Source organism: Artemia franciscana, chromosome 10 (genome assembly GCF_032884065.1).
Source record: "Artemia franciscana chromosome 10, ASM3288406v1, whole genome shotgun sequence".
Lineage (NCBI taxonomy): Eukaryota > Metazoa > Arthropoda > Branchiopoda > Anostraca > Artemiidae > Artemia > Artemia franciscana.
In genome coordinates, this window is record NC_088872.1 from 3395226 (window position 1) to 3410637 (window position 15412).

General features: G+C 32.6%; 1 protein-coding gene across 4 annotated transcripts in view; it reads left to right on the top strand.

Moving 5' to 3' along the window:
- The window catches only part of LOC136031662 (neogenin-like), a 159492-nt gene that overhangs the window by 60160 nt on the left and 83920 nt on the right, over nt 1-15412 (top strand). For all 4 annotated transcript variants that reach the window (XM_065711330.1, XM_065711334.1, XM_065711333.1 and 1 more), the window contains exons 7-8: nt 8376-8517; nt 15252-15394. In XM_065711330.1, coding sequence (XP_065567402.1) covers nt 8376-8517; nt 15252-15394 — 285 coding nt within the window. The remainder of the gene's footprint in view (nt 1-8375; nt 8518-15251; nt 15395-15412) is intronic.

Here is a 15412-nt window from a genome sequence, read left to right on the forward strand (position 1 = left end):
AGTTCCAATTAACATTATTATATTTTGCAACATAAATCTGATTTCATTAGTCAGATTTTTCATGAGTCCGGAGTCGTAAATTTTTATCCACGTGATCTTCTTTTAAGCACATTCGTTTTAAATGTGTTGAAAATCATTTTTTACAATCACCCAGTCATTAATATTCTTCAAGTATCATTCAAGACACCAGGGCCCGACCCAAGAAGGAGGGTTGTCTGGTTTGAACCCCCTCCCCCTCTCCCAACCCATCTTTAACTCGTAAATATCAGTTATAAATCTTATTTGAGAGATTGAGACCGTTAGACAAAGTACACGGGAGTTAAACCACTTCTTTGTCATTATTTATGTAGACCCCCCCCAAAAAATCTGGATATGACCCTGTGAGAGCCGTTTAAAGGAAACCTGAAACAACCATATAAGAATCGAAGATGCAAGTTATAGCTTCATCAGTCCTGGCTCAAAAACAACAAAGAGTTGCAACTGCATTTTCTTCTTTTCAATTGTTATTTATTCTCGAGAGTGTTTGTCTATGCTTGAGTTCCCTTTTTTAAGGGTCGTTCGATGTACAAGAAAAACAGAGCATATTAAGTGACCATAAAGCTTACAAGACTCGAGATTTAGCTTCTTTTACTGTAACAGTTTTGTTTTTATTGTGGTCGTATCTATTCTGCCTTGTAAATGAGAAACAATTGTAATTATATTTTAATGTTTTCTATTGTTCTTTTTTCGCTTTGTTCTATTATTTCTTTTTCTATTTTTTTTTTGTTTTTCTGTACTTCTACACTTTTGTACACTTCATGAAGTGTCATCCGACAGATGCAAAAAAAGAGCACTGGATCTATAAAATCTCACAAGAAGAGAAATTTGGTTCCAGTTATTCTAACCTTGTTATTGTAAATATACCAGAAAGGATTGCAACAGCTTTTTTTTTATTTATTTATTTTTTTTTATTATTATTTTTTTTTTGCTTACTGTTCTGTGTTTTGATGTGCTTCATTTTCGAAATATCCGGTTAGACTAAATTAATTATGACATTTAGAATTATTAATGACAAAAAAGTACAGCTCTTCATAAAGATAAAAAAGTACGTGATTTAAAGTCATACTGTTTAGCCATTTACTGTGTTGCTTAAAAGCTATAAAAGGTTGAAAATAAATCAAGCCAAATTGTAGTTTTAAAATGATTTTTACAGCGAATTAGCGGGCTGGTATTCAATGTTATTGCTATGAATAGGCTTGTATCAATGCAAAAGGGATGATGTTTTTTTTTCCAATTATGGGGCGGAGGCCCAAGGGCAAAAAAAAGAGAGAGAAAAAATCTTAATTTTTCTTATATCTACTTGGTCTATTTAGAAAAATAGAATTTTTTTTTTTTTTTTAAATAAGGCTCTTCTCAATGCTTCACATTGTTTATCTCATATCTTGAGAAAAATTTAGGCTAACTCCGGAAAGAATCTGAAGAAGTGGTAGGCCTACCGTGATGTTTCTAGCTTTGTCGGTTCCATTAGTTCGATGAGCTTTGGTTCGATCCTATTTATATTGAATGAAACTGTGCTTTAAAAAAAGCAAAAATAAAAATATAGAACAAAATAAATTTTTTTAAATACAATAAAAATATTACGAATTTTTGCTAGGTTTCTGTTTGATAAGGACAAGGTTAATAATTAACTTTATTTGAAATTGAAAAAACAACTTTATTTGAGTCTGTTAGACAAAGTATACCGGAAGGTAACCTACTTTTTTAATTCTTTTGGCAAACATTCCCTCGAAAAAAAATTCCTGTCGCCCCTTCCCCTCCAATAAAATCCTGTTTACAGCCCTGCAAGAAAAATTAAAAGAAAATCTGAAGTGGCCATGAAAGGTTGTAAGACGCGAGATTTAGCTTCATTTATTATAACATTTTTGTTTTGAACATGGAAAAAGCTGCAACTGCATTTTCTTATTTTCAACTGTTCTTTTGTTTTGGGACAGTTCGCTTATATTTCGATTCCCCTTTATTAGTATCGCTGTGTCGTTCAAAAGTCATGAAAAGCATATATATCTTTATATATATCTTTCCTGGCTCATAAACCATAAAGAGCTGTTATTACATTTTCTCTTTTTCAATTGTTATTTGTTTCGAAAGTGTTCGTCTATCCTTAGATTCCCCTTCATCAAGGGTCATTTAAAGGATATCAAAGAAAAAGTACAGTAATTGACTATAAAAGCTTATATGACGCGAGGTTCATCTTCTTTACTGTATCATTCTGGTTTTTATTGTCATAGTGTCTACTCTGCCTCGTAAAGCCAAAGGAGCTGTAATTGTTTTTTAATGATGCTTTTGGCTGTCGTTTTTTCGTCTGTACTTACCTTCATTAAATGTAGTCAAAGCGACATAAAAGCTGCGCCGGAACTACGAAGATGGTTCGATCCTATGTAAATTGAATGAAACTTTGCGTTGAAAAAAAAGCAAAAGAAAAGCCTTAAATCTGACTTTGAAAAATCGGTCGTTTTTCAGTGAAAATATCCCCGGAAAAGTTTTTGTTGAAAAGTAGTTCCCTGTGAACTGGGGAAAAGTAGTTCCCCGGTTAAAGGGGGGGCACTGAAAAGTAGTTCCCTGGAACTACTAAAATGGTTAAGACTTAGATTTATTTCCAGTTATTGTAATGTTGTTGTTTTAAATGCGATGGTATTGCTTTCGCTTCCTAAATCAGTAGGAATTGTTATTGTATTTTGTGTAAGTTACATACAATGACAAAGTAATATTAAAATTGAATAAAACAAGGTCAGTCAATAGTGTCCAATTCACAAGCACTCTAATACTGAATGGTTAAATCCCATTTTCAATAAAAAACTTTTCAAATGAAAACTATCTAAATACTTTTTGTAGTAGGTTTTCAATATATTGTGGGTGATATTCAACAGTCATCTTATTTATCATGTTGGCATAAAATTTGTAATTCCTGTTGCTGATTTTTACGATCCCCTCCCATACTCTTATATAATTTTCTAATTTTTATTTACTTAATTTTCTATATAAACTTGTTTTAGCTACTTGTACGAATCTCCCACGCCTCTGAAATACATTTATGCGTTCAACCCTATTTTGTGTTCTTATTTTTGTCAATTCAAACACATTTATGACTTTCCATTGTGCTGTAAAGATTTAAAGAAAACCAGAGGAATTCTCTTAAATTTGCATTTAAAGAAATAAAATGAAGGATATTATGTTTTAGGCTCGCTCTAACTAAAATGAGGAAAATTTCTTTGTAGAAGATGATAAAAAACAACAACAAAAAACACCTACTTTTTCTAGCCTAATAAAGTCATGATATAGACCTATGTGTTTGGCTTTATAAAATACCAGCATTTCTTGAGACTGGAGAGGGGTTTATGGCATTGCTCAAGTGAATCTTAATGTTGTAATCGAAAACGTGAAGAGAGCTAGAATGCTCGTAATAACCAAAATTTACTCTTAAATTTCACCAAAGATTAGCGTCCCTACATTCTGGTTTTTAACTGTTATTCTTTTGGATGGTCGTTTGTGTTTTGATGTGCTTCATTTTCGAAAGATCCACTTAGACTATCAAATAACGTTTAACATCCAAAATTTTTAAGACAAAAAGTGGTGTCCTTCAGGGAGATAAAAACACATCTTGTAGTGCTTTAAAGTCATAGTGTTAAGCCATTTGCTGTGTTGACGGACAAAAACGATGTCAAGAATGACGGACAAAAACCGTCATTCTTTTGGATGGTCGTTTGTGTTTTGATGTGCTTCATTTTCGAAAGATCCACTTAGACTATCAAATAAATTTTAACATCCAGAATTGTTAAGACAAAAAGTGGTGTCCTTCAGGGAGATAAAAACATACCTTGTCTTGGTTTAAAGTCATAGTGTTAAGCCATTTGCTGTGTTGCTTAAAAACTATAAGAAGTCAAGCATAGATTAAGATAAAATGTATTTTTCAAAATAGCTTTTACCGGCAATTTCTGGGTTGGTATTCAACCTTATTACTGTAAATAGGCTTAAAGTAAAGCAAGAGGGATACGGTTTTTCCTAATTATGGAAATGAGGGGTTAGGCTAAAAAAGAGAGAGATGAAAAGAGTGACATAGAGAGATTGAAGAAACAGTAAAAAAAAAACTCGAATTATTATCAGATACAAGGCTGGGAGATGGTGAGTGAAAAAGTAATTATTATTTAACGTGTTTCTGAAAGAGTTGATCCTATATCTTCTTCCCTTAATAGAAAAGGAGTCAATTTTGCCATTTCTCTTTCTATTTTTCTATTTTTCTTTTATTTTTCTCTTTCTACTTGATCCATTTAGCGGAGAAAAACCAGAAAGAGTTGTTTGCTTATTATGTAGGGATCTTCCCAAAGCCTTCACTTTTTGTACTGAGAATTATATAAAATCAACGTGGAATTGAAAAGTATTGCTGTAATGACTATATCTTCTTCTTAAATTAACGTCTTTCTTGGATTTAATCAGTTGGTCTAGGTTGTTTAGTAAGGGCAAAGTTAACAATTAAGCTTTGTATCCCCTTTATTTATTGTTGGGAACACTTGAAAATATATTCTACTCTTCAGACCTTTCCCCCCCTAAAACTGTTCAGATTATAGTTTTTCTGTTGTGAATCTTCCTCTTCTTCGTGAGTCGTAAATTGTAAAAGGCCTAGCGCAATTGTCAATATGCAGCTGTTTTCTCTCATCGAGACCATTTGATAGATATCATGAAGGTTAGTCGGATCAGTTCCGCTTCTCTTTTTTTTCATTTCAGGCATAAGTGTTCGGTTGATTAGAAAACATGTCACTAGTGCTAAGTGAAAACCCTTTAAGTCATGATTTTCTGGTTTTACAGTAGTTTTTTTCTCTTCAGAACACAAAATACGAAACTGTGCCATGATGAGCTCTAGTAGTTCTGTTCAAGGAGCTACTAGACCGCGCCTTTTCTTTCTTCTTTTACATCTTTACTACATCCACCATCTTTACTAATACCCAGGTAAATGAAGCTACTTACTTGATCGATTTTCTTCTTACCTTACAACACCTCTTCAGCTTGATTTGTTCCTGATCTGATCGACATAGTATCCTTAACATTTAATTTGGTCAACGATTTTTTTTCTTTTTTTTTTTTAGCAAGAAAGGTATAATTTTAATCTTGAATTAAATACCTACTTCCATTGAAACACCATATCTGTTTTCATCTGATAAGGGCTCATTTTTGTGTAACAGGTACTACCCACAAATTGAGGGTGACTGTTTTTATAAGGCCCGAAACGTAAAACCGTACTTTTTTTTTGATGAGATGCAATCCTCAATTAAAAAAAAAAAAAAAAAAAAAAAACTGGTTGCAATTGGACTATTCAAAGTTTTCACCATTAAACAAAGCTTTTGCTAATCTTTTCAGCAATTTTTCAATTCTTTCTTCAAAAAGTCAGGGATTTTTGAGACGATGAACGTATCAACCCATATTTTCCCTATAACATCTTTATATCTCTAACCTCCCTCTATATTACTAGGTGAGGGTTCTAACATGAAAGACTCCATCAAAGATATTAAATTTATCTATGAAAAATACGAACAGAACGATAATAAAGATTATTACTCTAATTTTAGGATTTGAGGCTTAGGTGACAAAGGCCCAGAGTTCGACACACAAAGAAATATAGTACAAGTAACATCTGGGCTATCCCCCCATAATTTGCCTATCTCTTTTTTCCTTTGTAGAAAAGCCTTCCTTGATAGTCTCAAGGTATCCACTATTGTTTTCCTCCATACCGGAAACTCCATCCGTGAGCATCAGACCGGCTTGGGCTGGCAACACTGCTCCCTCAAAATAGAGGAAAGAGTTCCCCATCACCTGTCAGCCATCAACAGTAAGTGGCAAGAGGACTTCCTTGTCCCACCTTGGATTGCTCTTCATGGAATCTTCTCTTGCACCTTTGACAGCATATTCCACAAAATATCCTGCCTCATAGTCAGACTCTGGGCGACACACCGAGTGGCTTGACGGTGACTGAAATTGCAGTAGTAAGCCCTTATTTGGTCCCGCTACTGCCTGCTGTCAGGGGCACCACAAAAAGATTGTGACCACTACCCATTAAACAAGGGTATGAAAATTACGGTACTTATGTATTATATCGTACACACTAGAGCATTCGGATCTACAAATCAGACAATAACCGGTTCACACCTGTCAGTATTTGAAGAAAATTAGCTTTAGCTCAATTGAAATCTACGTTGTAGGTGTATTTTTATTAAATATTTAATATATAGAGAAGGTATTTTGGTTGTGGTAGGTATTTAATATAATGCGTTCTGTAGGGGCCCCTATCATAATTCTTTGGTGTAGTGTTCATAATTTTGCTACTAAAGTATTGTATTGTAATCATATTTTTTTATATTTAGTCTGGATTAACCTAACTTCACTTCTCGAGTGTGTCCCATATACTGCACAAATTACTAGTGTTTTACTTGTGAGTGGTAAAACATAGACTGGAAAAGTCGTCATGTTCACTAGCCAAAAGAGAATATCTTATTTCTGGAGAAAGGAATTTAAAAAATATATAATAAAACTTAATAAAACATAATAAATATACAAAAACAAAAGAGGAAACAAACTTTACGAAAGCTTTAGATTAGAGTGGTGATGATTTTTCGTATTTTTAAAACAAAATTTCCCAAACTGAGTGATGCAGAGATTGAAGAAGGTATCTTCATGTGTCCTAAAATCGGACAACTGATAAAATATGAAATATTTAAATGAAAATTTAGCTTTCAAAGCAGCTTGGAAATCTTTTATAAAAGCGACTTTCCATTTTCTCAAAAATCACTGATCGAATGACTAGAAGCACTGTTGTGAACGTAGTTCCTAATTATACGCTTTCGGCTATAACATGTCGTTGAAATTACGTTTTCCTGAAAATGTCAGCGATGAACGTGGTGGAAAATTTCACCAAAACATTTTTACCTTGGAGAAGCAATATCAGGGCATGTGGCCTCCATGTATGCTGGCGGATTACTGTGAAAGAAGGAACAAGACGTCCCCGAAATAAAATACAAAATCATAAATATACATTGACATTAATATTGCAACATAAAGAATCAATCTCATTTTATTGATAAAACATAAATTTCATAAGATCGAAATGCAAGAAAACAATTCGTGTTTGGAACATTCTACTGTTATTTCCATTAATCGATATTCTTGATCTAAACCAGGTTGCAAACAAAAAGTTCTTTTTGTTGACCATTTTCAAACCTGTTCTTGCATCCTAAACGCTCACAAACTCAAAGAATTCTTTCGTCTCGCTAACATTTTTACCTACGGTACTCAATTCTTCAGGTTGAAAATAAAAACGTAACGTTTTTTTTTTAATTTATTTTTCAAAATTAAATGAAATTACTAGGGGATATTAGCCATTTTCTTACAAATACAGCAAAAACGTGCACCTTTCTCTTTTCTACGTATTATTGTCTTTCTATACGTCTTTATTGCTTTTCTACGTCTTTCTATTTTCTGCGTGTTTCTCTTTTCTACATGTTCTATGTCTATTTATAGAAATAATTTCTGCAATGCAAAGCGCACCCGCCTCTTTCATGTTTTGTCCTAATTTCAAACACCCCTCTAGATAGAGAGTGAGCACTAATACTCACAAACAACTGCAAAAAAAAAAAAAAAAATAAAAAATCCAGCAGATCAACTCTTTAAGAAATTAACACGTAAAAATCGCGGTTCGGATCACGTGAACTTCTTAACTCATTCTGCCTTTCTATAACGGCGGTAATGTGGTTAATAGCTACATATTTTGGCGTTACTCTCAATACTGGCCCAAGGTGTGAGATTAAGAATATAACAATACTTAAAATGATGAGAACGGAGAGTATGTGTTTTAGTTTCATTTAAGCCATGTAAAGACATCATAATTTTGACGATTGACTTTACTGCATGGTATTTCTTTATCAAACAGTTCATGGTGCGACACTGCTCAATAGTAACCGAAACTATAATAAATGGAATTTCGATATCAGTAAATAAAATTGACATCAATAAATGGATGATATCAATAAGAAATATGTTTTAATGTTGCCCTTTACTTTCAGTTGATTAAACTTGTTTTTTTTATTTAATGTAAAAATGTGGTGGCCTAGAAGTGGTACTTGGTACTTTCTATTTTGGGTGTTTTTCAGAAGACCTTCTTTATTTGGAAATCTTTTGTTTGGATTTAATTCTTTATTTTTCAGAAGATCTTTTCTTTATTTATTTTATTATTATCATTATTGTTTTTAATTGACATGCTCATTTTAGTTTTAAATTATTTTAGTGAGTGAAATCATTCTTCTCCTGAAACTTTTTTTATTTGAAAAAAGTTTTTCCTTATTTTTTTTTTTTAACAGATATTCAGTCCCCGTTTTTTGTGACAACTCCAAGAAACATTGTATCGGTTATTGGTTCGAATGTCACATTAGAATGTGCTGCTAATGGAAACCCATTACCAACTGTTTCCTGGTTGAAGGACGGAACAACTATTGACACCCAGTAAGTTCTATTTCCTGTAAAAAACGGTCTAAAAAGCTAAAAAATGGCTTGTATACAGCTGTGTTTGCTCAAGGTAGACACGGTCAAACTGAATAAAATTGTATAAACTTGTGAAAATGAGGGAAACATGCAAATAAATTTAATGTAAAAAAATTATTTTCTATAGATGGATCTAGCTCGAGAAAATTTATAATTTCCAGTTTATACAAAAAGTAAAAAACAAAAATAATTTCAATTATCTATTAATGTTTTGTTATATTAGGTGTTTCAAACTCAGAACGGCCTGTTTTCAGTAGTGTGTGCTCAAGGTTGCAGTTGATGCAGTTAAACTGAATAATTCCACTGCTTTTTAGTTTTAGAAAAAGATTTAGGAAAAAAAATTAGTGATTTCAAAATTATAAAAAAATTAAAAGACAAAAATGTGTTTTGATCCTTTATTAGTGTTTTGTTATATTACGCATTTCGAACTCAGAATGGCCTGTTCTCAGTAGTATGTGATCAGGGTTTCAGTTGATGCAGTTAAACTGAATAATTCCACAGTCCTTTAGTTTTAGAAACAGATTTAGGACAAAAAAATTAGTGATTTTAAAATTATAAAAAAAATTAAAAGACAAAAATGTGTTTTGATCATTTATTAGTGTTTTGTTATATTACGCATTTCGAACTCAGAATGGCCTGTTCTCAGTAGTATGTGATCAGGGTTTCAGTTGATGCAGTTAAACTGAATAATTCCACAGTCCTTCAGTTTTAGAAACAGATTTAGGACAAAAAAATTAGTGATTTCAAAATTATAAAAAAATTAAAAGACAAAAATGTGTTTTGATCATTTATTAGTGTTTTGTTATATTACGCATTTCGAACTCAGAATGGCCTGTTCTCAGTAGTATGTGATCAGGGTTTCAGTTGATGCAGTTAAACTGAATAAAATTACATAATCTTTACAAAAAAGAGGAAAACATCCATTAAATTTTGTTTTCACACTATTTTTTAGAAACAGGCTTAGGACGAAAAAATGACTAATTTTCGAGCTGATACAAAAAATTTAAAACCAAAGTTTGTCTTGATTCACCAGTATTGATTAATCAGTTTGATTCATCAGTATCTTATAATACAAGCACATTTGCTTTTCATTTTTCTGTTTTATTCTTTTAGTTGAATAGTATGTGATCACTTTTCTGTTTTAAAGTGGGTGATTGTTAAGATTTTTCGAAGAATTAACTGAATGTCTTATTTCTTAACCATCCACTAAAAAGTTTTATTTTTGTGGGGGGGGGGGAATTAGAGTAATAGTTATTCCTTAAGGCTATGTTTTTTTTTTTTATAAAATGTATACAACTTTCACGCGCTCAATTTATTCAAATGCTTGTGCTATAGTTTTCGTCGATAATTTACAAATAACATAAATAGTTTTTGGTTTTACTAGACATTTAATTTGTCAACTTTGCTTGTTTTGAAATTAGCTTTCTTTGACTTAAAGTCACGTTACTATTTTTTTCTGGGAAGGGACGGGGGTGATTTTTGAATTATGGACTTGATTGAAGTGGTAAAAGAGTTGAGAGTCATGGATAATTAGAGTAAAGCCAAGGCAGATCTGTCGAGACAGATCAGTTTTTTGAGCCGTTTGAAGGCAATCGGAGACCAAAAAATGATTCAAGGACTTATGACCGAACGTGTGGTCTCAAGACCCTGGGCCTGATTTACACAAATGAAATACGTTTTTCAGAGAAGCATTTTACTTATATAATTGTGCTAACATTGTTGACAGCAATTAGCAACAAACAAAAAATTTTACTTTTTCTTTGAAAATTTAGATTTTCAACTTATTTCGCTTTGGGATTGAATTTATTTAACGCTACATCACTCTATCTTCATCTAAAAACCCTTGTCAGGAGTTGAAAAGGTAATTCTCAACTTTTGCCAAAAAAGTTCGCATGCCGTTAATCTTATATATAATAGAGTCTATTTATATTTGCCAGAATATGTAAAAAGCTTATTAAAATTGGAATTTTAATAAGAAAGATGAACTCATACTTGAGACTTTGACAGATGTGATTTTGAGCAAATGTTCATTGTCATACTCATGATTAGGTTTTACACGGTTGGTGACGCTGGAATATTCACGGTTGTCATTAAAATTTTTTTAATTATATTCTTTCGCCTATTCTCATGACACACACATTTGTTGAATATAAAAGCCAAAGGGGCTTAAAAAAGACATAAATTGCTTGTCAAAGAACAGAAACTAGCAACTAGAATCTAATTGAGAGTTTGCTTATTAGTAATCTTAACTGGCTTTCACACTAAGTGGTTACGCTACTTTTAGCATAAATATTCAAATATGGCTAACATAAAGTTCCATCCAACTACCATAATAAACGTCTAAAATTGTCTTAAGTCTCATGAGCAAACTATTAAAAATTAATCTAGAAATAAAAATATAAAATAAGAAATAAAAAATATAAAATAAAATTTATTTAAAAATAAAAAAAATATAAGTATAACTTTAAATAAATTTGGAATGAAAATGGAGATTCAAGCTTTGATCAGGGATGAAAGGCTTCCTAGCAAATGTTTTTCAATTTATTTTCATTTATTTATTCATTTATCTGATCGTTCATCTAGAAATTTCATTTTGTGTAAGTAAAAGTAAAAAGTAAGTATGGTGGCATTAGACCCTCAAGGTCCAAACCGGTGGTGCTGATCTCCGTTTTGTGGCCCTTCAACCAGGAAGTGCTGTGGGGGGGCGGCCATCCTGGCCTTTCGCACAACCTTCCTGCTTACCTTTCATAGATTTATCCAGGTACACATGTAGAGCTGGGTCGACTCTGGCTGAGCTTACAGTTACGCCATTGACCCCCTTCCCAAATTAAATAACTGGCAACGACAGGGATTGAACCCATACCCCTTGAAAAAAGAATTCTCAAACCAGCGCGCCAACCACTTTATTTTGCGGGTACAGCGTTGACTTTTCCATAGCGTTATATAAGATTGTATTACGGACAAAATTTGTTGCATAAGGTTACATAAGGTGACGTAAAGCAGCATGTTGTTCTGGTTTGAAACGTTTTACGGCATGGTGTGAAAGAACCCCTAATATGAATCCACAAGAATCTTAGTTACTGCAAAGATAATGCATTGGGACTGCGCGTCGCCGCTAAGGATGTAATAGTAATAAATTTATTCCGGTGTATTATCCATAATATCGAAAAGTACATTATTTTGATTATTGTTATTTCTTTTACTACCCCTTGTAGAAAAAAAAGAAGAAATAATATATATATATATATATATATATATATATATATATATATATATATATATATATATATATATATATATATATATTTTTACTATAACTATTCTATATTTGACAAATTGACATTTATCGAAATGTCAATTTCTTACTAATACAGCTGTTCGAAGATAAATAAAGAAGACGAATTTCTGGCAGCTTTTGTATAAAATAGTATCAAAGAGTAGTCAAATCGAAGTTTTTGCGTGTCTCTCCTATCTAATCTCTCACCTCACCTCATTGATATATTGTTCCTCCATTTTTTTTTCGGTTAAATACATAGTTGTTCATTTTGGCGCATATAATTTAACAAACGTGATGCCCGATTTTAACAATTTATAAAAATAACAAATGGCTGATAAACTTAACACAGTTTGTTGCTTTGAAAACGATAAGAAATTTATCATGTAAACATGAATACATCTCTTTTCTGAAATAGTATCTTTGTTAATTCCAGCTATCCAGTGCCAATAGTTTTTCATAATGTATTTTCCGTTTAGACTTTTAATTAGTAAATAAAGCTGGGATCTATTCCGATAATTGACTTTTTTTTTACAGATTGTCTTAAACCAGTGTATAAATAAAGTTAGATAAATGAAATCGATGAATTAACATCAATAAGTTGAGATTAGTGTGCTATTCACGTCTATTGATTGCAATTAATGACTATGTGAGGTGGGACTCCGTGGAGTCGCCTGTAATTAATTATAATTTGAAGACGATTACGAGATACAGAATAAAAGGCTGTAGCAGTTAATAAAGTACTAAAAATTGATTACCAAAAAAAAGAAAAGATTTTTGGCAATAGGGGCTTATTCAAAATTAAGCCATCTTCAAATGAGGCGGAAACAAAAAGTAGGCTTTGCTATGCGCTGATGGTAGAATCAATTAATATAGTTTACCCTAGAAATATACCTTATAAAGTAAAAAAATTGTGCATCGTAATTAAAAATTGAAATTTCATAAAAAAATACATTCATACGCCAAATTTCGATTGTTTTGTTGGTATACTGGTAACAAAATTCTAAATGAAAATTCCGCTCCGTTAAAAATTGTTATTTCCTATTGAAGTCTGGGTTTGAATAGCAAATAATTTATTATTTTGTCATCATAGAATGTAATCCTAATTTTCTTGTTACTAGGCGGCATGGAACTAATTTTACAACCATTAATTATTTTTTATTTATTATAATCGTGACGTGGAGAGTACCCTTAACTTTAGTTTAAAGCATTTTTATTAACACTGAAAGTAAGTTTAAAATATGTTTTTTCTTTTTTTTTTACCCTTTTGAAACTTTTCTTTACACTTTTCTCTTTACGTTACTTTTATACACCTTTTTCTCGGAGGTTGATGAACTTAGGGAAGTAGTTTTGTTGTAACATTGTGCTTTTTGCCCGTCCATCTGAGGCCAAACGAAAAGCAGGTTATCACCAATCGGGACGGACAGAGGTCTTGAGAAAGGACCTGATGAAAATTCGAACTTCACGGGAGTGGGTTAAGAGAGAAGCTTAAATACATCACCCCTGGAAAAAACACACACAAAAAAAACAACAAATAAACAACACGCATCCGTGATCTGCCTTCTGACAAGAAATACAAAATTTCATATTTTTGTAGATAGGAGCTTGAAACTTCTACAGTAGGGTTTTCTGATACGCTGAATCTGATGGTGTGATTTTCATTAAGATTCTATGACTTTTACGGGGTGTTTCCCCCTATTTTCTAAAATAGGACAAATTTTCTCAGGCTCGTAACTTTTGATGGGTAGAACTAAACTTGATGAAACTTATATATTTGAAATCAGCATTAAAATTTGATCTTTTTGATGTAATTATTGGTATCAGAATTCTGTTTTTTAGAGTTTCGGTTACTATTGAGCCGGGTCGCTCCTTACTACAGTTCGTTACTACGAACTAATAAATTGGGACGTAGGAAGAACGTGCGCAGCTGCAATGGCCTCAAGCGGCTTGGTCCTTCAATTAGTTGTTACTAGTAGTAGATTCATACACTGAAGAGTTATAAAGCTCTACTAAAACCATTCTCAGCGTAAGGTAAATGTTGTCTAAAAACGAACGCCGGATTTGAAATCGGGACCACGGATCTACTTTGTTCCATTAATATAGTTTGAGTCCTTGTTCAATCTGGTTCAAAAAAGATGTAGCTTGCCTACCTTAAAGTTCGTAACCTGTTGTTGGGGTTTTCGAGAAGCTACTATGTTCAAACAGGATGTTTCAGAAGAAGGCATGTGTTGAGGTGTTAAAGCGACTTTTTCCTAGGGGGTGCACTAAGTCACGAGTTTACAGAAACAAATTCTGTAATCTGTTGGAACTCAAACAAGAAATTTAACAGGTTCTTAACGAAGTTGATAGGAGAATGTGTGAGCGATTGCTGGTAAATTTCATAGATAGAACGAGTGTTTGTAGGGCTTGCAAGGGGGGGGGGGTCATATGCCTGATATTGTGTTTCACATATAATATCAACATCTTCTGAAGAGAATGGTGTGTTTTGTTTGCTTTTTTCAAATAAATGGATTCAATGTATAGTTAGTTCAAATCCTTTTTTTCAGACACACATTATCGCAGTATAAATATTAAACTGTTGCAAAAATTTGGTTCAGAAATGGGATACATCACAGCGCGCGGAAAGGGAAGACATCAAGGCATCAGAGCAATAGGTCTCCCATAATCCCATCGTATTGCGCTAAAAATTTGTCATTGCGTGTGCGTGTAGGCAGAGTCTTGAAGAAAGGTGTGGGATTGATGTGTTCCAAAATTCTTTAATGTTGAGGTATAGGAATTTTCGCTACTGTTTAATGTTTATACTGTGCCAATATCTTTATTGGCTCTTTAATACTATACCACAGAACTTTTAACGCTAACATAACTTAAGATTTGCGGTACGTTCCGTAGTCCTACGGAACAAATGATGTCCGTAACGTAGGCAGTGTGGAGTTGAGCTCTGAATAGAATATGCAATAAATTTTGAAAATGAATTAAAAAAAATTTCCTAGAAAGTCTTTCACGCTTGATTAGAGCCTGAATCTCCTATCTTCATCTCCACTCAGCGCTTTTATTCCGAATAGTTCGTTTATGATCATTGCCATTATTTAAGACAACAATTATGATGGTTTTATGAATTTTCGCGTTAACTATGTCTGAAAGGACTTGGCTAAGTGTGAAATTATGGATTTTTGGCTAATTAATTATGGCTAAATGTAAAAGTGTGAAATTATGAATTTTTGCTTTATCCAAGCCTGAAACGACTTGGCTAAGTGTGAAAGGTTGTACTTAACGTACTGTGTTATTGAAACAATGTTTTTCGGTCCAATGATTTTCTTCCCATGATTATAATTGACGTAAAAGTTTTTAGTTAGCGATTTTGTTTTGGTTGAATCAACTTTTGCATTGTGTGATTGATTCTTAAACGCATTTTTATTTTTAGGGACCTGGACGGTAGGTTTTTGCAAGTGGGTGCTGGTAGCCTCCAGATTATATCAATAGAAGAAGGTGATGTCGGTACATACCAATGTCGAGCTGAAAATGAAGAAGATTCATCAGATACTCAGGCAACACTTGATATCCATGGTAATAAAAAATATTTCT